General features: G+C 35.4%; 1 protein-coding gene across 2 annotated transcripts in view; it reads left to right on the forward strand.

Annotated features, from left to right (window-relative positions):
* The first annotated feature begins 5,498 nt into the window (after positions 1-5,498).
* Positions 5,499-23,707, forward strand: part of RAB28 (RAB28, member RAS oncogene family) — a 96,899-nt gene continuing 78,690 nt past the window's right edge. For both annotated transcript variants that reach the window (XM_060086276.1, XM_060086364.1), the window contains exons 1-3: positions 5,499-5,782; positions 10,623-10,719; positions 15,827-15,915. In XM_060086276.1, coding sequence (XP_059942259.1) covers positions 5,708-5,782; positions 10,623-10,719; positions 15,827-15,915 — 261 coding nt within the window. In that variant the 5' untranslated portion in view covers positions 5,499-5,707. The remainder of the gene's footprint in view (positions 5,783-10,622; positions 10,720-15,826; positions 15,916-23,707) is intronic.

Below are 23,707 nucleotides of genomic sequence, written 5' to 3' on the forward strand. Positions count from 1 at the left end.
GGTAAAACTTATTTATAGTGCTAGAGGTCACAATTGTAGTTACCTTTGAGGAGGTAATGACTTCAGAGATGGCACAAGGGAGCTTGCTGGATTCTGAATTGTTCTATATCTTGATCTAGGTCATGGTTACACACACACACACACGTATATATATGTGTGTGTGTGTGTGTGTGTGTGTGTGTGTGTGTGTGTGTGTGTGTATATATATATATATATATATATATATATATATATATATATATATGCCATCAAGGGAGAAGAGAATTTCAGGGAGAGAGGCTTATTTTTGTCCTCTAGGAGTTTAATAAACCAATAAATTTTGGGGCTCATTTCTATATTTTTCTTAGGTTTTCAGCAGAAATACAGCAATATCAAGTGTACAAGCTGGGAACATGGCCATTATTTTCCCTTACTCAATATATTTTTTATTTTTTGATTTTTTCTTTTTCATTGAGGTGACATTGGTTTATAACATTATACAAGTTACATGTGTACATTATATTTTGACTTCTATATATACTACAGCGTGTTCACCACTAAAAATTTAGTTTCCATCCCTTACCATACACTTGATCCCCTTTAACCATTTCACCCTCCCCTTCCCCACCACCTCCCTCACCCTGCCCCTTCCCATCTGGTAATCACCACTCTGTTCTCTGTATTTACGTGTTTGCTTTTGTTTGGTTTGTTCACTTATTTTGTTTTGTTTGTTTCTCATGTTCCACATATGAGTGAAATAATATGGTATTTATCTTTTTCCATCTGACTTATTTCACTTAGTGTAATACCCTTAAGGTTCATTCATGTTGTCAGAAATGGAGAGATTTCATTTTTTTAATGACTGAGTAATATTCCACTTGTGACATTTATCTCACATCTTCTTTATTGGTTCATCCATTGATGGACACTTAATTTGATTCCATGTCTTGACTATTGTAAATAATGCTGCGATGAACATAGGAGTGCATATATCTTTTCTTAGTGTTTTTGTTTTTTTTGGATAAATACCCAGAATTGCTGCGTGGGTGGTGGTGGTAGGATGAATTGGGAGATTGGGATTGGCATATATACACTGATATGTATAAAATAGATAACTAAAAAGAACTTGCTGTGTAAAAAAATAAAATTAAATTTAAAAAAAAAAGATTAAAAAAAAATACCCAGAACCGGGTACTTCTAGTCTTAATTTTTTGAGGAATCTCCATACTGTTTTTTCATAGTGGCTGCACCAATTTACATTTCCATCAAAAATGTATGAGGGGGACTTCCCTGGTGGCGCAGTGGTTGAGAGTCTGCCTGAAAATGCAGGGGACACGGGTTTGAGCCCTGGTCTGGGAGGATCCCACATGCTGCGGAGAAACTAGGCCCGTGAGCCACAACTACTGAGCCTGTGCTCTAGAGCCCATGTGCCACAACTGCTGAAGCCCATGCGCCTAGAGCCCTGGCTCTGCAGCAGGAGAAGCCACCGCAGTGAGAGGCCCACGCACCGCAAAGAAGAGTAGCCACTGCTCACTGCAACTAGAGAAAGCCCATACACAGCAAGGAACACCCAACAACGAAGACCCAATGCAGCCAAAAAAACACAAAAAGTTAACAACAAAACTATTACAAAAAAAATGTATGAGGGTTTTCTTTTCTCCACATCCTTAACAACACTTGTTATTTCTTGCCTTTTTGATAATAGCCATTCTAACAGGTGTGAGGTGATATCTCACTGTAGTTTTGATTTGCATTTCTCTAATAATTAGTGATCTTAATCATATTTTATCTTTATTTCCAAATCCGTATTTACTTAGAATTTTAGTCCTAAGCTCTGAATCTTCAAAACTATGAAATATTGGGAAAAAGTCAAAGAAAACTGACAGATGACTCTTGGATTTGTTGAGATGATAGCAGAGATCCATGTTTTTTTAAATCAGTTTACTTGCTGATCCACTTAGTATTTTCTCATATTCATTAGTGATGAATAAAAATGTTTGGATATTTTTACTCTTTATCCCAACCATTGGCTGTTTTAGTAACTTTTTTACCTGAATCTGACATTTTCCTGTTGATTTATTAAATTTTTATGTTCCTCGTGTTTGTTTCCTGTGGTCATTGTAATAAATGACCATAACCTTGGTGCTTAAGACAACATAAATTTACTCTCTCACAGTTTTTGGAGGCTGGAAGCCCTAAATTAGTGTTCACTGGACTGAAGTCAAGGTATAGTCAGGCCTGCACTCTCTCTGGAGGCTCCAGGGAGAGAATTCATTCCCAGCTTCTTCCAGCTGCTGGTGGTTGCCAGCATTCCTTGGCATGTGGCTCCATCACTCAGGTCTCTGCTTCTGTGGTCACACTGCCTTCTCTTTTCCCATCTGGGTCAAACAGAAAACAGGGACTGGGACCTGATATCTTTAGTCTACTATACCTCCCCACCAAACTGCAAGTTCTGTGGGAGCAGAGCCCCTGTATGTGTGTGCCCATTGCTCAGAAGAGTTGGGAGCAAGAATGCCTGGCACACAGTAGGCATTCACTTAGTATTTGTGAAATCAATCATTAATTATAGGGAATCAATTTGAAGAGCTTCCTTTAGAGTCAGGAATTTCTGTTTTATTCCAGAAGTCACATCCAATACCATTAGTTGGAATTTTTAGTGAGAGACTTCAGTTCATTTCAGAAAGAATATTCTAATAACGAGGCCTATCTGTCCATAGTCCAAGTTACTTCATGAGGGAATAAACTCCTTGAATCAGGATATATTCCAACAAAGTTTGTTTTGTCACCTGTTAGGGATACTAGAAAAGATATTTTAAAGTTAGGTGGGAAGGCGGCGGTTTTACAGATAGCAGACAGGTTATCTTGTGTAACTAATCTTACTTATTTCTATCTAAAGAGCTCCAATTTTTTTTGAAATTTCCAGAATTCTTATCTAAGGTTTATTTTTTTCCCCCCGCATCTCACAGCTTGTGGGATCTTAATTCCCCGACCAGGGATTGAACCCGGATTCTTGGCAGTGAGAATGCGAAGTCCTAACTGGACTGCCAGATAATTCCTTCTAAGCACTTTGTTAAGGTATTAGTTTTAAGACCACTGAAAAAGATTCCCATTTCTCTTTAATTTATATATATATGGCTCCTAGTCTTCAAATCTAATTTTCAACATGGAATCTTGTGATAGATGTGAAAATATGGTCATTAAAAGAATGCAATTGGCTTTTTGTTTCATGTAGCAATACTGTCTCAGGGATGAATCCATATCCAAATAAATGATGTCTCTCCATCAAAGCCGTTGTCCAGGAAATTGGTGATTACAAAATGCAAAGTTTGAAATCACACATGAAAGTCACTTAAATGGCCTTAACTAAACCTAGTTTTTAGCCAAATATTTGTGCCAGTTGGGATGTTTTTGTCTGCAAGTAATGGAATACATCACTAAAGTACCTTAGATTTATCCCCATAACAAGAAGCCTGGAATGTAGGGTGTTGAAGGCTGTAGTTGCTCCAAGAATTATGTCCTCACCCAAATAATCACAGCAAAGGAAGGAAGGGGGAGAGCCTTCCTTCTGCATCTCTTTTATTCTTTCTTTTCTTCTTTTTTTAAATCAGAGAGGAAAATCTTTCCCAGATGTCTCCCAAAGGACATCCTCTTCTGTCTCATTGGTCAAACTGGGTCACATAACCATTTCCATTAACAGTGGAAAAGCCAATTGCTGCCACATTAACTGACCTCATGGACAAGAAGGGGTTAAATCTGTCCTCATTAAAAACAGATTCCTCTACCTAACATTTACAATGGACTTTGCAACGCTCTTTCACTTAACTTTTTCTTCTAATTCTCATTAACACATCCAGTGATGTAGAAAGTTGTTGTCGGTGGTGGTGGTGGGGAGTAGGGAAAGAACTGGGAACTGGAAAAACTGGAAGAACTGGAACTGGAAGAACTGGAAACAACTGGGTGTCCACTATTGTGGATAACCTTATGTACAGATGAAGGGACTGAAGCTCTGCATAGGAACCCTGTTTAAGATAACCTGGGTAGAAAGCAGTGATGCTCCAATATGGACCATGTCTAATGGTGACGATGAGGGTGCTTATTATATGCCAGGCATTGTGCTATGTTACTTTACAGTGATTACTTCATTTAATTCTCAACCCTATGAAGGAGGTAGTGCCTCTATTTGATAGATAAAGAAATTGTGGCTCAAGGTCACACGTCTAATAAGCGCAGGTCTGTGATTAGAACTTCAGTGCTGCTGCCAGGGATGGGTACTTCTTTAAACTGTACTGCTTTCCCATTTGAATTCCCATATTCTTTCCAGGACTATTGCCTCTGAGCTAAGCTTTTTGTGACTTAAGCTTCCTCATCTGTAAAATGAGATAATTCTACCTACTTTATAGGGTTCCCATGAGGAGTGAACGTGAATCCACAAAAAGTAATTAACAAGGAGACATATATAGTAGGCCGGCATTAATATTGTGGAATTTATCTCATTATATTTAAATTTCCAGTTATGTCTTTTACCTACGCTACTAGACTGAGATCAACCATCCAGGACAGCAGTTCCCAAACTTTTGGGGCTCAAGGCCCCCTCTACACTCTTAAGAATTATTGTGTACCCCAAATAGTTTTTGTTTATGTAAGTTGTAGCTCTCATTACTGCATCGAAGTGAATACTGAGAAATGTTTGCTCCCTTAGCTGTCAGTGATATACACGTCATGCATCCTCTGGAAAACTTCTACGTATACTTGTGAGAGCATGAACGTGAGAAAGGAAAAAATAAATGAATTATTAGGAAAATAGTTTTGACTTTATCAGGACCCTCAGGGTTCCCTGGATCACACTTTGAGAACTGCTGCTCTAGCTTAAGTGCTTCGTGAATGATCAGATTCCGCTGTTTGGACGAGGAAACCCAAGGTCTGAGAAGAGGAATCAAGGCAGCACCAGAGATACGTTCCACGCCTCGCGCCGCCCGGCAGCCTCGCTGCGCAGCAGCTACTTCCTTAGCAACCGCCCCCTCCTCCACCAAGTCGCCGCTCTTCCCGGGGCGCTAACCCCGGCGCCCACACTGCTCCAGAGGCCCCTCCCCTGCGCGCTCCGCCTGGCAACCTGCGTCCCCGGCGCCCGGAGGCAGGCCCTGTCCCGCCGCCTCTCCTCTGTGTCCTGGCTTCCATGGCAACCGCGGCGCGCGGCCATGGCGTCACCCCACCCTCCCTCCTCGTCGGGCTAAACCATTCGCTTCAGGAACCTTCACAGGGGGAGATGTAAACAAGGGAATTTAATAGAACGTCTGCGTGCTACTCTGCCCCCGTTTTTCTACCTAGCTTAAGTTATACACATCTTTTTTTCTCTTGCCAACTGTCCCTGCGAGTGTGGCGCCGTGTCTCGCCTCCTCGGTTCGAACTCCTCCTTTTCCCAGGCCTGCGGATGGGTCGGCCCGCCAGGAAGGCTAGCGGTCGGCGCCGGTTGGCACAGATGCGGGGGAGCGCGCCTGACGTCGCGCTCAGGGGGCGGGGCCGCGCGAAGTGGGAGGGGAGGTGGGCAAGATGGCTCCCGGCGAGTGATTCTGCCCTGATACCTCCGGCGGCCGCTGAGACACCGGGACGGGGGGTGCTGCCCCCACTGCTGCCCTTCTTCTTCTCCCCCGCCCCCAGAGACCCCCTCCTTCCCTTCCTCCTTCTACCTCGGTGGGGAGGGAGGGGAGGTGGGCCTGGTTCCTGGGACACCATGTCGGACTCTGAGGAGGAGAGCCAGGACCGGCAACTGAAAATCGTCGTGCTGGGGGACGGCACCTCCGGGAAGGTCAGTCCTCGAGCGGGCTCGCCGTGCCAGGCCTGCAGGAACCCCGACCGGCCCTGGCGCCCCCCAGCCTCCTCCCCGCCCCTCCCCCCCGGCGTCGCCTTATGTCCCCGAGCCCCTGGGCCTCTGGGCTTGGGCCCGCGAGGTTGTGGCCCGGGGTTCGACACTAATAGGCGCTTGGTGAAGTCCGTCGAGAGCTGTCCAGCTCCTCTTAAATTAAAAAAAAAAAAAAAAAAAAGTCATTGCCTAACCCCTGCCTGGATCTCGAACTCCTACTTCTTGAAGACACGAGCCAGTATCGCCTCCCTGGGAAGCTTTCCAGCTTCTCGCCTCTGAGGACTGGCAAGGATCTGCCAAGGCATCTTACCTCTTTTTACTTTAGTCCAGGTCACACTTTGCTCCTTTCCCCCCCGTTTACCGTTTCTGATGGCTCCACTGTACTGGGAGCTCCCAAGAACTTGACGCTGGAATCAGACTCCCTGGGTGAGAGAATTGGGGCTCCATCACTTACTTGTCGGATCATTGGAGGGCAAATTGCTATCCTGTTTGTACTTCATCTGTAAGATGGGTATATTGATAGGGGTCTCCTCGAAGGGTGAAGTGTGCAAATCCACATTAAATATGAAAATCTACATAAAGCTTTCATAACGTGGTGTGCACTCACTAAACGTTAGTTGCTGTTTTAGAGCATCATGTCTGTTCATCTCTGTTCCCAGCACAGCACCTGTCAACACAAACATTCATTCAACAAATATCTACTGAACTCCTATTCTGGGCTGGATGCTGAGGGCAGAGCTGCTAACATGACAGAGGGGATCTTTGCCTTAAAGTCTGTCTTTCAGTGACAGTTGGTTGAATGAATGAGAGTGAGTGCGTGAGAATATCTGGCAGCCAGTCCCCTTACCTCGTAGGCACAGGTCTTTAACCCAGGGTTGTGGAGCTCCTGAGATGAAATAAACATTGCCCGGTGCTTGCTCTTTGGAGATGGTCCATAAGATCTTAAAGGGTTCTTGATCCACGCCCCAAATAAGGTGAAGAGCCTCTGCCCGGCCAACCTTCACACCTGTTGCTCCTATCAATGGCGCCAACACTGTTTCTGGGAATATTGTTAGAGTTTGTCTCCTTTCTTCTTCCATCCGCTTTCCCAACTAGAGGCTTCAGAAACGCTGGTTATTATTGTTACCAGTTTCCCGTTTTCGGCTTCACGTTTTCGTGTTCCTGGTGTAGTTTGGACCCTGGTTCCTATGGTGACGACTGCTTGATACATCTTCCCTGGCAGTTGGCACTGCACAGCTGCTCCTGTCTTTCGTTCTGAGATTTGAGTTCCTAGGGCCCTAGGGAAAGGTGTCATTCATATGCAGGATTTGGAGGATTCTTGTTAATTTCTTTCTTGCCATCCCTGATATTTTGTTATTGATTTTTATTATTGAGGAAAAACAACTTAATATGCTCTGATTACTTTTAAACATTTTGAGGAAGAAAAGAACTTGGGATCACTTTTCTTTATAAATTATTAATTATATGACTTTTTGTACACTTGTAACAACTTTTTGAATGGATGAGTTGTTTTAAATGAATCAGCATTGTTTCTAACACCCTTATTCAGTAAACATTTTAAGTTCTATTTTTATAGTTTTCTCATCATTCGTATTTTCTTGTGAATGTCTTCTAGTTTTTCATTTCCTAAATCTTTTTATGGTCAACTCGTAACTGAATTTATTTCCTGTTTAAAACTATAATGACTGTCTATAACACTAATACACTTATAAAAAGACACAAAAATTGTCCATTATCCTACATTCTATCATAATTCTTTAAATTTTTGTTAATTTTTTTCCCAGTATTCATCCATTATCATACATGTATTTCTCTGTTGAAATTTGTTCATAATTTCTATCTAGGTTTTTCATCTAGACTGTCATACATTTTCCTCTTGTTACTAATTTAGTGTGAATAATTATGATTTTTCATCTGTCAAAAATTTTATCTAGTGTACAACAAAGCATATTTTTTTCCTTCTACATTATTGAATTAGGATTATCATTCTGCTTCAAAGGATAACAGTGATACTGTTTATGGCATTCTGATTTAGTCTTTGTCATCTTGACTAATCTATTTTAAAATTGTAAAGATTGTTTTCTGCCAGAAATTTCTGGATACCAGCATCAGAAATCTAACCTTTTTTCATTATTCATATATCAGCTTTTGTTTTTTTCCATACCCTATTCAGTTTTCAGATTATTGCCTCATTATTGGCAGCCACCAACATTCCCATTCTATTTCTTCTACTGTCGTTTTCTATTATAAATTCAGCCTCTCTTTCATTCTTACTTGTATCCTGATTTAACTCCTGGCCATTTTTTCTAGTATCAGTTTTTCTTGCTAGTTCTAACTCAGGGCATTTTTATACACCCTTACAAAAGCAATAGAATATTGAGATGACCACTAACAGTTTATTCAAGAGAAATTTCGCTCCTCCTGCTATTAACACGTGTTTCTATTTCTTTCCTGTTTTGAGTCATACTTCGGATTTTATTATATACTTCTTAAGATATTTTTTTGAGGCAAAATATTCTTTTATGGTGTATTTTCAGTATTAGTAAATGTAGTATGGTTAAAAATTGTTAGCAAAAGTTCACCAAACAAAAAAAAAAAACTATAAAGAATCAGAAAAAAGAGTTACAGATATGAAAGATGGTTGTTCTCTTCATAATTATTTAAAAAGAGTATTTATACAATGACTTCTGAGAAATTATTGAATGAGAAAGATAGCATAATATCTAGATAATTGAAGAGGATGTGCCTCCTTCCCACTGATTCAGTTGATTCTCTGATTAATTTTTATAGTGAGATGTCTGGAGACGGTATAAGAACCCATTTTAATATTCTTTGTTCGCAATGACCTATACTTTTGACAGATTGTACTGTATTCCAATTGAAAATTCTAGCTTTATGTTTACCTCAAAAGTGTGAGACTTTCAAAATCTAGAAGTCCGATTTTTAGGAAAAGAAACACTAAGCTGAAGTTACATGTGCCTTGAGTTTCTCTTAGACTTATAAAAGTGTTTCAGCCATCCATATATTAAACATTTTGAAATATCTGTAATAGTATAAGTAGTGTTAATTATTTTTCTCTAGAACTATGAGGTTCTTCACAGATGATTTTGTGCTCTAAGTTAAATAAGCTCAATGGCATAAACAAGGCTAAATGAAAAAAGGATTTAAAAAAGTGCTTACTTTTTTTTTTTTCTAATCTCTTAGTTTTTATATTATCAAGGAAGCCAAATGAATTTTCATTTTGGTGTAGTGAGTTTATTTCTCAGAGTCTAGCAGAACATCTTTTTTATGGTGCTCAATAAATATTTACCAAATATTTTAGTGATTTCTTACAAATGCTGAGTATTTAAATATTAAAAGAATTGGAGTTAGTGTGTGCAAATTGCCATTTATATGAAAAATATGGTTCTTATGTCAAAGGAATTTTAGGTCTTTTTGTTTAAAGGAATTGAAGTTTGGCCAAGTTTTCTTTTGCACTACTGTACTTATGTTGTAATTAATTATAGTAAGCTATCTTGGCAATTTTATCTTAGTTTTCATTATTTAGGAGTTGACATCTAATTTTAACTTTTAAAATAAGAAAGAGCTATTTTTCCTTAACTTTAGGAATCTGTCTTGAAGAGCATAAAACCTTCATGAAACTCCCTTTCTCTTCTTTTTTGGGGAAGTCTACAAATAAATAAGTAATGCATTTAAAATGTTTAAGAAGCTTTTGAGTTATTGAGTTATTTCAGTTGTTACTCGATTATTCTTTTGCTTTGGTAAGAAATGTTACCCTAAAGAAACTCTAGAGTTTTGAATGTAACTTAGAGTTGTTATTTAAAAAATGTAGATATATATTTGTTCTGGTTATAATATTCTTGTGACTTTTAAGCTTTATGGTTCTTGGATGGAATATATTTATTTTTGTCTGCTTAATATTAAAAATATCAACTTCTTAATTTAAAAGATAAATATTATCATTCTACAGAATCATTTTCATTTAACAATTTTTTAAAATAAATTTATTTATGTATTTATATTTTATTTTTGGCTGTGTTGGGTGTTTGTTGTGGTGAGGTGGCTTCTCTTGTTGCAGAGCACGGACTCTAGGCGCGTGGGCTCAGTAGTTGTGGCACGCGGGCTCTAGAGAGCAGGCTCAGTAGTTGTGCATGGGCTTACTTGCTCCATGGCATGTGGGATCTTCCCGGACCAGGGCTCGAACCCGTGTCCCCTGCACTGGCAGGCGGATTCCCAACCACTGCGCCACCAGGGAAGTACAACATTTTTAATATAGAGAAAAATTAGACATGTTTCTTGGGGGGAAAAAAGAAAGGAAATTCTATAAACAGGCTTTCCTCTCCTTAATTAGTTCTACCTATTGGCTGAGAGCACAACTACTCAGATGTGTAACCTCAGAAATGAAACATCTCTGAAAGTTGTATTGAACTGATACATAGCGACATATAAATTCAGATCTTTAATCATGTTGGTTTAGTTTTCTCTGTTGATAATTCTCAAATTCTAATTTCCAGCAAGGTGTAGGGAGCTTGACAATCAGGGGATTTAAAGAGATTTAGCCCATTAGTCTATTGTTCCCACTGATAGCTGTTTGGCAAGTGAAATTTACCTGGTGGAATGTTAAGTCCCTCTTCCCCTTGTAACTGATTAGAACTGCTTAAAGTTGCTTGATGGATTAATGGGAGTATAAATATTAAGATTACTTAATAAGATTTAGTAGTGATTTTATGTTTACATTTCTAAAACAAAGACATTAATTTTGATATTCTGTGCATCAATTTTTTAGACCTCCTTAGCTACGTGTTTTGCTCAAGAAACTTTTGGGAAACAGTACAAACAAACTATAGGACTGGATTTCTTTTTGAGAAGAATAATATTGCCAGGTAAGAGACTAAAATGTCTTAACATAGAAAATTGTCCATATCTGACAATAAGAGACATAAGCAGAAATGTGTAAAATAAATTTTGGGGCTCTTTGTATGTGAAAATATATGTAATCAGTAAATCTATCTTAGGGAGGTTAACTTTCATCAGCATCTACCATGAAGACATACTGTCCATGTGTGTAAGGAAAAAGTTTTTATCCTCCCCACTCTCCCACTGTTTTTGGCCACTGCACATTTTTTGAAGGTAAACAATAGTTGCTTATAAAATTCTAAAGTTAAAAACAAAATCAAATGCCATGTAATTATCAACAGGTATTGTATGAACTAAATGTGAGAAGACTGGAAAGGATTATTTTTTTAAATATTATTTTGATTAACCTCTGCTTCAGTTTTTTGTTTGAGAGAAAGTTGGAACAGAAGTATAATGTAGCTATGGAACTTCTGTGCTCTAATATGTGAATGCTGTTTTATGCAAGGCAGCATGAAATTGCTGGCATTTAATAGACCACTAAAATTTAGGGTCCCTAGGCACTCATAAAAATACAGTTTGAGCATTCAAGATGTTTCAGTTCACCATGCAAAGAAACTATTTAGATGCCAGTTGCAGCACATTTTGTGGGAAATACAGGGAAATAATAACAAAAAAAGAGTGGTTTCTGTTTTAAGTTAGTTTCTGAACAATTGGGGCTTTAAAATGCTCTGTCTGTTCACTTGTGCTTAAATTATATGTTTAAAGTATTTTATTAAAAGCAGTTTATCTTGATTGACTTCATAAACTAGTCCATCTTTCTCCTCTCTGAGGAAACACATTTGAATAAAAACAGTTGCAAGTGTAGTGTCAGATTCATATACTGGAACGTGAGTGATATAGTGGGAAGCGGTTTAATAAATTATAATATTTTTGAAATATGTTAACCTCTCAAATACTCCATCTATCAATCAACTCTATGAATGTTTTAGAACAGCTAATGAAAACTCTTGGTAATTGAAGGTATTCTGCATATCTCACTAGTAATATACTCTCATATATTTTGTGATGGTTGGTATTCAGCTACCAATGAAAAATAAATTAGAAGAAATAGCTTGAGAAAAAAATTCCAATTTGCCATTACTAAGTTATTATTCAGAAAGAGGTTTAATGAGAAACGTGTATTTTGTTTCATTTGTATTTTCTTTTAATGTATTCAAAACTGAAAATCTCATTTTTATTATTCTCACTCTTATGGATAGGTTAATACTGCTTTCAGAATATTTACAACAGTCACTAGTAGAATACATGTACAAATCACATAATATACATACTGAAAACTTATTTTGCAACAGTTTTTTCAGAGATGACAGTTGTACACAGACAGCCTCAAAGTGTATTTAATTACTGACTGTTTTGTTTTCGATGCTAATTAGCAAAAGCACTAACTTTCTATATTATTAATATTGTTTAATTTTTCTGACTTTTCAGTTCAAAGACTTAAATAAAGGAGCAAGCACCTACTCAAACATGAAAAACATTTTAAGACTGGTTTTGGACATTTTATATACGTAATATATATGATGATTTCTGATTTTTTGCACAATACTACCGATTTTTAAAGTTTGATGACTTTGTAAAAAATATTTGGTATTTTTGAAATCCAAATTTATAATATAATATTTTAGAGTTAGAAAGTACTTAGGTTAAAAATGACATTAGGAAATATATACTCTTAATGAATATATATTTTAATTTTCCTGATTAAGGTTTTATTTTGATGGGTAGAATTCCAGAAAAAATATCTTTTTTTGTAAAACGGCAGTTGGTTTTATTCTATTTAATTGACTCAAAATTGTGGTAGAAATTTCAGTAAGAAAAAATTGTTTTAATGTAAATTGATTTTATATTAATAGGTACATTAAGAAATGAGTTTAATAAATTAAAAGGTTTATAGTATACCCTTTATATACTTTAACTTTAATTTTAATTCATTGTGTCCAAGGATTAATATTTGTATCATTTGCTAAAACATTACAGGCAGCATTAATTGAATTTATGGAACAGCAGCATAGGAGGCAAATCTATTTGTTAGTATTCTAGTAAGTCTTCTGTCCATTCAGATTGTTAGAGGTGTAATACCTCCTGTTCATCTATTGACATTCTCTTCATGCAAGTTTTCAAGGTCATTACTCTGCAAATACTCATCCATGTTAGTATATTTCATGATCTGGTACGCTGTATAGTCTGGATGCAACCACTGTGCAGATTTTACTGCTTAAAATAGTGTATCTGTTAGTCAGAGATTCTGCTGATAGAGCTTCTTAAGAGCCTTAGTCAAAATACTTTCAGGAAGCTTGTGGGTACAGTCAGTAAACAGTGTTCTACTGTGAAAAGGATTTCTAAGTCTTTAGTACAAGAAGTGGGCAGACTTGTGTTTTTAGTTCCATCTTGACTATGCAGCACTTTAAGTAAGGTTAACCAAGGCACCAAGTGTACTTTTACAAGGTCACTGTTGAATCCTCTTGGTGGCTTTGATTCATACCAAAAGCAACTTACCTGTATTTTGTCACCTCATTTATTTATTTTTTTCCCTAGTTAAATGTCATTGCTTACAGAAGAGCAGGAATTTTATAGTATTTTGCATTTGGGATTAGATTGCTGACAGTTTCCTCCTTAACATTCTTTATTAGTTAGAAACTTATATTAGATAGATTCTTGGTTTTTAAAAATTTTTCAATGTTGATTATTTGAAAATTCTTATATAGCTTTATACGCATGTCATTTTGAAAATATACTGGAAGCCTTCATATGCTTGCAAAAACTAAAAGGAATATTAATTTGAATTCTATATTATTTTGTTTCCCAAATAGGGAATTCCATTTATTTTTATTTTTATGTGTTAATAAGCCTAAAATTCAAATGTGGAAGTTAAAAATACTTTTCTAGATACATGAAATAACTATGAAGTTAATATCATTTGTTGAAGCTATAACGATAGCAAAAGTTTATTTTTTGGCTAGCATTGTGTATTATTGGGTTATTAGTATTGCATAGCTATTTTTATCTGAGGCACTAGAATATGTGTATTAAAGAAAAACAAGCCAAGAACAACAAACAGTGTTTATTTGGAAAAGTATGGAATTAAAAATATCCTCAACACACAAATATAAACCTCTCAGGTGGGAGATAGTTATAAACGGTTTAGAGTCAGTCTTGAAATGATGTAGTCAGAACTTGAAAACATGTACTGAATATCATGTTTCTAAAGTTACAGATAGGATAGGATCTAAATATCATAACTTAATATCAGAACTTAAAGGAAAAAAGCTTCATATTTCTTGATACAAAGTTAAGTGATAGGATTTATTGACCTTGAAGAAAATGGGATTAAATGCCCTTTATTAAGTGTTGCCTAAAATCTTACTTAAAAAAGTTAATATTGTTGAGTACTGTTTTTTGAAGTAAACAAATAACTAAAGAATTTTGAGAGTAAAATGAACAGAGTACTGCCTGTTTATCTAGGGGCTTCTGAAACTATTTGATATACTTATAGTGTCGACTAGCCCTTTCTCACCTGCTTAATTTGAGACAGCATTGTAGGAGAATGAATTTTGAGTATCGAAAAATTTAGACTTTTAAGATATTGGGTTTACATAAGTTGTTGGGTAAGTCTTAGTCTGTGACATTTTGGTTTTTTTATTCATAGACCTTTAAGAACATTTTGGTCATTACTGTGAGCGTTGAAAGTGTGTATATTTGGGAATGATGACGGGTAATGAACTTTAGTAGCTCTCATTAATGCTAATGGAAGTTGCTCATGTAAATCCTCTGCAGGTTGGCAGATGGAACAGACCTACATCCAAATAATGGAAAGATTGTAATACAGACCCAACAAGACTTAGAGTTAAGGGTAAAACTTGGCTGGTTAATCCAGTGTCGTACTTTCTTTTCAGTTGCAACGTTGAATGGTGTGACTAACATTCTCCAGTTTTAGTGTTTTGCATTGGCATAAAAATTCATATCTATATAATCCTTTTCTGGTTTGTATTTGAAGTGAGACTAGTTTCTTAGTGTCTAAGTTTTTGAGTTTTCCTGATTTGCAAATCATTCAGAAATATACATTTTTGGTGTGGGAGCTCATTTTGAAGGTACTAGTTGAGATTTTGTCTGCCTTTGGAGAAAGCTGCATAATTTTATTAGGAGAAATAGTTTGAAATGTTAAACTGTAAAGCATATCGAACTTGATCTTTAAATTTTGTAATTGCATTGATAGTAGAGAATAACTTATAATTTTTTTAACAAGTAAATATTTTGCAAAATGGACAAAATAATTTTAAAGATTGCCCTTTAGTATTTTAGAATGCTTTTATATGTTTGTATGGGGAAGAGATTTGTTAGACTATTTTATGAGGGCTTTGAAGCACATATTATAATCTGTTTCAGTGGAACGCTTTGAACAGATATAAATGCATCATAATATTTAGTGATATACTGGGTATGTAACCTACATCAGTTCTGAAGAGGGCTGTCAAAATGTTTATATTTTATAGGTTAAATTTCAAAACATATAATTTTAAAATTATGTTCACTATTGTATATAGTAGCTGACATTTAAATTTAAAAATTCATTGAAGTTGAAACTGTGGGAACAGTTTTGTAGTCTGTTAGTAATCTGTGAATTTTAGAACCTATGGAGTTTAGAACTTACAGGAAAATTCATTATGTGCAATAAGGTACATTAGTATATAAAGTTCACTTTTAATTTTTAAATTATATATCTTATTCCACATATAAGTGCTTTATTGTTTTATGCTCTGTTTAAGAAAAGAAATTCTTTAAGGTTTAAGAAGTTTGTGAATTAAAGCTTTCTTTATTTTGTTTTGAAGGTGATTATAAATGTGGTTTCATGGAAATGGGGTAAAGTGTAAATCTAAATTTCCCACTGTTATCTCTTTGGACAACATTATTTCACAATTCCAAATATGTGACCATGTGAACATGCAGAATAAAAGACCAATTAGGTGCAGAGTTTATCACTGTGACTTAATGTTCTGTGAAACTGTATTCAATTGTTATATTGTTCCTTAACTTTTTTTATATTCTTAGTTTTATATTCATTTTTTTATATTCTAGGAAACTTGAATGTTACTCTTCAAGTTTGGGACATAGGAGGGCAGACAATAGGAGGCAAGATGTTGGATAAATATATCTATGGAGCACAGGTATGAAACAAATTGTATGATTATTCCAGTACTGAAGATACTCTCCTTACAAACACACAAGCAGGTACACACACACATACATGCTCTTTCTACCTTGATTTTTATCTGATATGTAGGGAGACTGATTTTACATTTGTGCTAATCCTTTGATTCCATCCTCCCCCAAAATCATGCTTGGAATGATTTGGGTCAGGGAACTGGATGACCCTAATAGCTTTCATATGCTACTTATATTACTAATACTATTGTTAGCACGTTGAATACATGCAGTGATAAATGATATTTTGATATTTAGTAACTGATTTAGTTCTATGGACTACTTACAGAATACATAAATTGAATGATAAATATTAGAGAGGAAAATTTAATTTCATTTTAAGTTGTAAGGACAAAAAGCATACATGTATGCCTATATATTTTTGTGCCGTGAATTAGTCTAGTAAATATTTATAGTTCTTCAGATATATCAATATATTGTATCAGAAAACTAAATATGACTAATTATATATATGAAGCACATACAGCATTTTAACATGATGGTCATGTGTGGTGTCTTTTCAGAAGAAAATCTATGTAGAGTAAGAAAAACCACTTGAATGATAATATAACAAAAATTCTTTGGTACATTAGCTTATATAGACATAATTTATAAGTTTTAAAATTAAGTTATACAAATAGAAAATATGCATAGTAGTAATTAATATACTTAACAAATTAATTATTGACATGCTGTTTATTTTTGCTTTTTCTTCTACTTTGAGTTAGTGTGTATCTTTCATATGATCATGAGGTATTGAGGGGATAATATTCATAATCCTCATTTAGTTTTTTATTGGAGTTCGATATTTTAAGTCGAGAATCATAACTTGGTTATGTGGAGCTGGGTTGCTCATAAGAAATGAATCTAGAAGATGAAGACAGAATATTAAGCACTCTGCTGTATGAAGTTTGATACTTAACAAATACCATTGCCTTAATTTTGGATGGAAAATAGATTCTGAATTATAAAATATTCAGAGAAGGATGAGGCTCATATGGTTCTTAATCATGTATAAAGTCCCTAGGGTTTTGTTTTTTGCGTTATTGATATATAGATTTGGCTCTGAGAACCTTCTTTGCCTCTTCTTCTACATTGTTCTTTGTCTCCTGGAAAATATTTCTGCTCACTTCACCTTTTCACTTGTGACCATATGACTTAATATTTTATGACTGTTCATTTTTCTCTTAAAAATATGTCTCAGATTTTTGTGTCTGGCTTTTTCATTGTTGTTTGTTTCTGTTTTAAACTGATTATGTTTAAAGTAGATATTAAAGAAAAATTGCTGGACAGAGATTTGTGGGAAGCCACAGTCCTTGTTTCATTCACCTAATTGGTAAAATGGGATTTGAAAATAACAATCTCTTTCCTCTTTGCTCCATTAAAATCTATCTTCATGGACACATATTGGATTTAAAAAAAAAAGAAAACTAGATTAGTCAAGCTTCTAATGATATTTGACTCTGAATGTCAAATAGAATAGCTTTTTATGGTTTATAGATATATCTAAAGTTAGTGGAGAATGGGAAGTTTTTATGCATTTCAGAGTAAATAATAATAAAACATTCAATTAATACCTTTTTTTCACTTAAAAATTAGGGGAATGTAATGTTTATGGGTTAGACTCTTAATTTTACCTTACTTCAAATCATTAAAAATTTTATTGATTTATAGAAAATTTAAATTTATTAATGTTATAAAATTATTATATAAAAATTAATGTTGATATGACATTCACATAATATAAAATTAACAATTTTTAAAGTATATAACCAGTGGTATATAGTACATTCACAATGTTGTGTGACCATCCCCTCAAATCAGTTCTTTACATAAGTGTATGTTTTATGCTATTACATAGCTGCTTAAAATCAGCAGACATTAATGGGCAAATTTGTAGAAATTTAAAAAATTTCCATCATTTTTGAGGATACTTGAGTTTACTGAAATGTCTGTTCTTTTCTAATGTACTTCACATCTTGGGAGAAAGAGAATGTCACATGAGATTTCTATTTCGAAGGTACATGTTGATTTTTTTTCTCTTTTGACAGTGTCTTACATTGTTTATACTTTACAATCTCTGTAAATCATATACCCTGTTTTATTAAAAAACAAGGTAATAAAGTATTTCTAGGAATTTAATGAACATTTTCATGAAATCGTCCCAGGAAAGTAGGAATTTTGAGATGATAAAATGAGTTGTCATAAATTTTCTCTGTTTTCCAGAGATTCTAAATTAAATGCTATGTAAAATACAATTAAGTACATTTGCCAGTAGTTTCTTTTGTTAAAATACATGTAAATTTTTTACCCAGGCCAGAGAAGCTCAGGCTACAGTTCACTACCATAAATTGGGAGAAACATTACTTTTAAAAAAACAGTGCTTTCATAAACATTTTAATAGCTTTTAATAATTTTATATAATTACATAACTATTCTTCACAGTAGATCTATACTGTTTCTAGAGTTGTTGTAGATGCTGTACATTGCCCATCTCACGAATACTTTGGATTTTTGTGCACATGCTACATGATAGAAATCTTTGAGAAATGCTTTGACAAGCTGTTTTGAGGACATCAGTATAATGTCTTATTTAGGATTTTGTTTTAGGTTCTCTAACTTATGTAATGTGTATGGAAAGAATTATCTTACACGTATCTGGGCTATTAAGCTGTGTGAATCCATTTTTCTAAAGCATTTCTTATCCAGGAAGAAGCTTATTTGTAGGCTGGAATTAGCTTAGCTTCAAATAAAACTGATTATTTTACCCTCTTCACTTTTTCCCCACCAGTTGCATTAAATTTTGGTGATAGTGTATTGAATAGTGTTGGTTGAAACAAAATTGAATAGACACCGAAGAAAGAATTAGTGAGGTATTTTGTCAGAAAGTAGTTCTAAGAATTGAAGTATGTCCCAGTTAAATTCCCAGAGTTCAAATTAACTTAAAAATTTCTAGGAGTCTTCAGAAGGATGTTATAGGCTATTTTTCATAGTGGTTACAAGCAAACACACAGTACATAGTGTTTAGTGCCCTGTAACCTGTGGCTAACAGAGGCTAATAACAAGCCTCAGAGAAGGACTGGATGTTTCATTTTTGTAGCTCTTTCCGTCCTGGAATCTAAGTGGTTTGCAAACACTGCCCTACTGAGTATAAACTCAATGAAGTGTACTCATTTGTGAGGTAGAACATAACTACTATTGTGTACCAGTGCCCCACACAGAGGAGCCACCCTGTTAACCACCAACAAAAGCATGTGGTGCCAGTATGACAACTGGGGAGAGAGCATATCTCAAAGTTGGACTCCCTGAGTCTCTCTGCTGTCTTTTACCATGAATTTTTTCATTGGATATTTGTCAACTTATAACTTACTATATTTACAGACCTCTCTTGCATTAGTGTTCCTTCTTACAGGTTGTACTTATACAGCAAAGTACAGTATATGTTGTTACGACTATTGTATAATCTATATGATTTAATTCATTTCTCTATATAATTAAAAACTAAAGTAGATTATTTGTTGTACAAATCAGGGAGAAAAAAATACCTGTATTTTGGAAGTGGGTAACTTTCACTAAATTGTATGTACTGTATCTGTTAAATTTTAGAACTGAAGTTTGAAGTACCTTATAATACTGTTAAGTGTTGCCACAGTGTTTGTTCCTTCAAGACTGCTGTCAGTTATTCCTTTGAAAATGGTATCCATTTGGTTTACTGACTCATCATGCTTACTAGATATGGTGATAAGTGAAATAGATGAAAACGAAGTACTATATAATATTATGTAATATTTACTAAAAGTCTTAAGGTTTATAAAGAGAAGGGATGGTAATACCTTTTGGCAGTTGTGGGGGTTGGGGAAAGTGAAGTTAAGACATAGAAGATGGAGGAAATTTTTGTGAGGAATTCAAAGATGTAGAAGGATTTATTAAACTTGAAGTCTTATTTCCAAAAGTCATGGCAGAAAGATTTAGAAAGAGGAGCAGGTGGAGGGTAAATTAGGAAGAGGAAGCACAGGACAGTATGGAGATGAAGACATAGCAGAAGGATAAACGGTGGTTAGGTGATAAAAGAGGGTATCAGGGACATGAGATATGGTGGTGGGTTTAGATGGCCACAAGATTGCCAAGAAACAGTTATTTCCAGCAGTTCCCTGTAGATTCTTCTTAAGACTTGAGTTGTTGCCAAGATGTGTTGCACTTCCGAGGGAGTTGTACTTTCTGATAGTTTTTTGAAAGGAATCAGAAGAGAACTGGATTGATTGATGGGGTGAGAGACTCAGGGGTTTGAGGGTACTTATATTATAGGCTCCCAAAGAGATGAGTACTTAGAGGTCTGGCTTTGGTGTGCTGCAGCTGGTGGGTAGAGGCCCTGGGAGTCTGTGGCAGCTTGTATGAGTTTTGGTAGTTTGTGTGTTTCAAAGAAGTGGTTCATTTCATCTTTGTTTTCAAATTTTGGGCTATGGAGTTGTTCATATTATTCCTTCATTATTTTTTTAATGTCTGTGGGAATCAGTAGTCATGACCCCTCATTAATTTGTGCCTTCTCTTTCTTTATCTTTCTGTCTCTCTGACTCTGTCTCTGTCTCTCTTTTTGGTTAATCTGGCTAGAGGTTGCCAACTTTTGGTTTTTATTAATTTTCTCTGTTGTTTTCCTCTTTCCAGTTTCATTGATCTCTGCTCTGATTTTTATTATTACTATTTTTTCTGCTTGCACTAAGTTTAAATTGCTCTTCTTCTTCAGTTTTCTAAAGTGGAAGCTTAGATTTTTGATGTTTCTTCTCTTCTGATATATCCATTCAGTGCTCTAAATTTTCCTCGAAGTACTGTTTTTGCTGTATCTTCAAGTTTTGATAGGTTGTATTTTGTTTAAGATATTTTAAACTTCTCTTGAGGCTTCTTTTTCGACCCAGGTGTTATTTAGAAGTACGTTGTTTAATTTCAAAATATTTTGAGTTTTTCCAGCTCTTTCTATTATTGATTTCTGATAATTCCATTGTAATCTAAGAACATGCTTGGTATGATTTCTATTCTTATAAATTTGTCAAGGTGTGTTTTATGGTCCAGAATGTAGTCTATCTGGTGAATGTTTCATATGAGCTTGAGAAGAGGGTACATTTTAATGTTGTTGGATGGACTGTTTTATAAATGTCAGTTAGATGAAGCTGATTGTTACTGCTGTTCAGGTCAACTTACTGATTTTCTGCTTGCTTGATATATCAATTAATGAAAAAGGGGTGTTGAAATCTCCAACTATATTAGTGGATCTGTGGATTTTGAATTCCTTACAGTTCTATCAGTTTTGGGCTCCATATTTTGATACTCTGTTATTAAGTGTATATACACAAAGGATTGTTATGTTTTCTTGGAAAATTAACCCCTTTACCATTATGCCTATCTTTATGCCTCATGATTTCCCTTATTCTGAAGTCTGCTTTGTCTGAAATTAATATAGCTACTCCAGCTTTCTTTTCACTTCTTTTAGCATGGTATTTCTTTATCCCTTAACTTTTAACCTGTGTCTTTATATTTAAAGCATGTTTCCTGTAGGCAACATATAGTTGAGTCTTGGTTTTTCATCCACTCTGACAATGTTTTTTAATTGGTGTATTTGGACCATTCACATTTAAAGTGATTATTGATATAGTTGGATTCATATCTTTCATGTTTGTTTTCTGATCCTTGTGCTTGCTTCCCTCCTTCCCCCTCCTTTTCTCTTTCTTTCTTTTCTTGTTTTATTTGAGCATTTTATCTCTTAGTCTGTCAATTATACTAAAACTTTGTTTTGTAAGCAATTGCCCTAGAGTTTGCAATATACATCTTATACTAATCTAAGTCCACCTTCATATGATACTACATTGCTTCCTGTGTAGTTCATAAAATATTTCATAAAAGAATATTCTCAGTTCATCCCTCCTGTCCCTGATGGCATCACTGTCATTCATTTCTCTTTTCCATATTCTATAATCACTCAATACCTTGTTACTGTTATTAAATATTTATATTTTAGATTAATTAAGAATAAGAAAAATTAATGATTTTTTTTTACCTTTTCTTGTTCCATCTCTGATACGCTTCCTTTCTTTATGTAGAACTGAGTTTTTGAACAGTATCATTTCCTTCTTCTTGAAGAACCTCTTCTAACGTTTCTTCCAGAGAAGGTCTTCTGGCTATGAATTCCCTCAGTTTTTGTTTATCTGAGAAAGTCTTTATTCCTCCTTACTTAGAAAAGGATTTTTTATGTCTAGAATTTTAGATTGGTCCTTTTCTTCAACACCTTAAAAATTTCACTCCATTCTTTTCTTACTTGCTTGGTTTCCGATGAGAAATTCTCTATAATTCTTATCCTTGTTGGTCTATAGATAGGGTATTCTCTCCCTCCTCTTGGCTTCCACCCCCTACCTTTTCTCAAGATTTTCTCTTTGTGTTTTGTTTTATGGAGTTTAAATATATAATGTCTAGGTGTAGATGTTTTGGTATTTATCCTACTTGATGTTCTCTGAGATTCCTGGATCTGTGGATGGTGTCTAATTAATTTTGGCAATTTCTTGGCCATTATTACTTCAGATATTTCTTAAGTTCCATTTTCTCTTTTCCTTCTGGTATTCCAGTTCCATGTGTCATATACATTCAGAATTGTCCCATAGTTCTTTGGTATTCTATTTTATTCATTCTTTTTTCTCTTTACATTTCAGTTTTGAAAGTTTCTATTATCTTATCCTAAAGCTGGCTGTTTCTTTCCTGGGTTGTGTCCAGTCTACTGATGAGCTCATCAATGGCCTTATTTCTGTTATAGTATTTTTGATATCTAGCATTTCCTTTTTATTATTTATTAATGTTTCCATCTCTTTGTGTATATTACCCACCGTTCTTTCATGTTGTCTACCTTTTCCATTAGAATCTTTAAAATGTTAATTACATTTATTTTAAATTCCTGTTCTAATCATTCCAAAATGTGATTTTTTTTTTTTTTTTTCATTAAGCGGGCCTCTCACTGTTGTGGCCTCTCCCGTTGCAGAGCACAGGCTCTGGATGCACAGGCTCAGCGGCCATGGCTCACGGGCCCAGCCGCTCCGCGGCATGTGGGCTCTTCCCTGACCAGGGCACGAACCCGTGTCCCCTGCATCGGCAGGCGGCCTCTCAATCACTGCGCCACCTGGGAAGCCCCAAAATGTGATTTGAATCTGATTCTAATGTTTGCTTTTTCTCTTCAAACTTCCTTTTAGTGTGCCTTTTAATTTTGTGTTGAAAACTAGACATGATGTATTGAGTAATAAGAACTCAAATAAATAGGCTTTTAGTGTGAGGTTTTATGTTAATTTGGCCAGGAGTTGGTCTGTGTTTAATGTTTGCTGAATCTTTAGATGGCAGAGCCATCAAATTCCTCTAATGTCCTTGTGTTTTTCCTCCCCTGTCTTTTTGGGCATCTCAAAGAACTCTTCCTTAGTTGGAGTTTGTGTCTTGCAGCTCTTTCAAATGTAATCTACTATTATACTGGAGCCCTATTGGTGTGTGTTAAAGTATGGAAGAGGGGAAACATTCTGTACTCTTATGATTAAGTCACAGCCTTGTGTGACTTAAGCATCTGTGTCCCTGGGCTGTGACCTTCTTAGATATTTCTTAGCTTTTCTCATTTAGGTGAGACAGGATGACTAGAAGGGGCTGGAGTTGGAAAATGCCATTCTCTCATGTGGTAAAAGACTCTGAGCTTTTTTCCTGGAGAGGATGCCATTTTACAGATAATACTCTGGGCATATT

This window comes from Mesoplodon densirostris, chromosome 1 (assembly GCF_025265405.1).
Source record: "Mesoplodon densirostris isolate mMesDen1 chromosome 1, mMesDen1 primary haplotype, whole genome shotgun sequence".
Taxonomy (NCBI): Eukaryota; Metazoa; Chordata; class Mammalia; order Artiodactyla; family Ziphiidae; genus Mesoplodon; species Mesoplodon densirostris.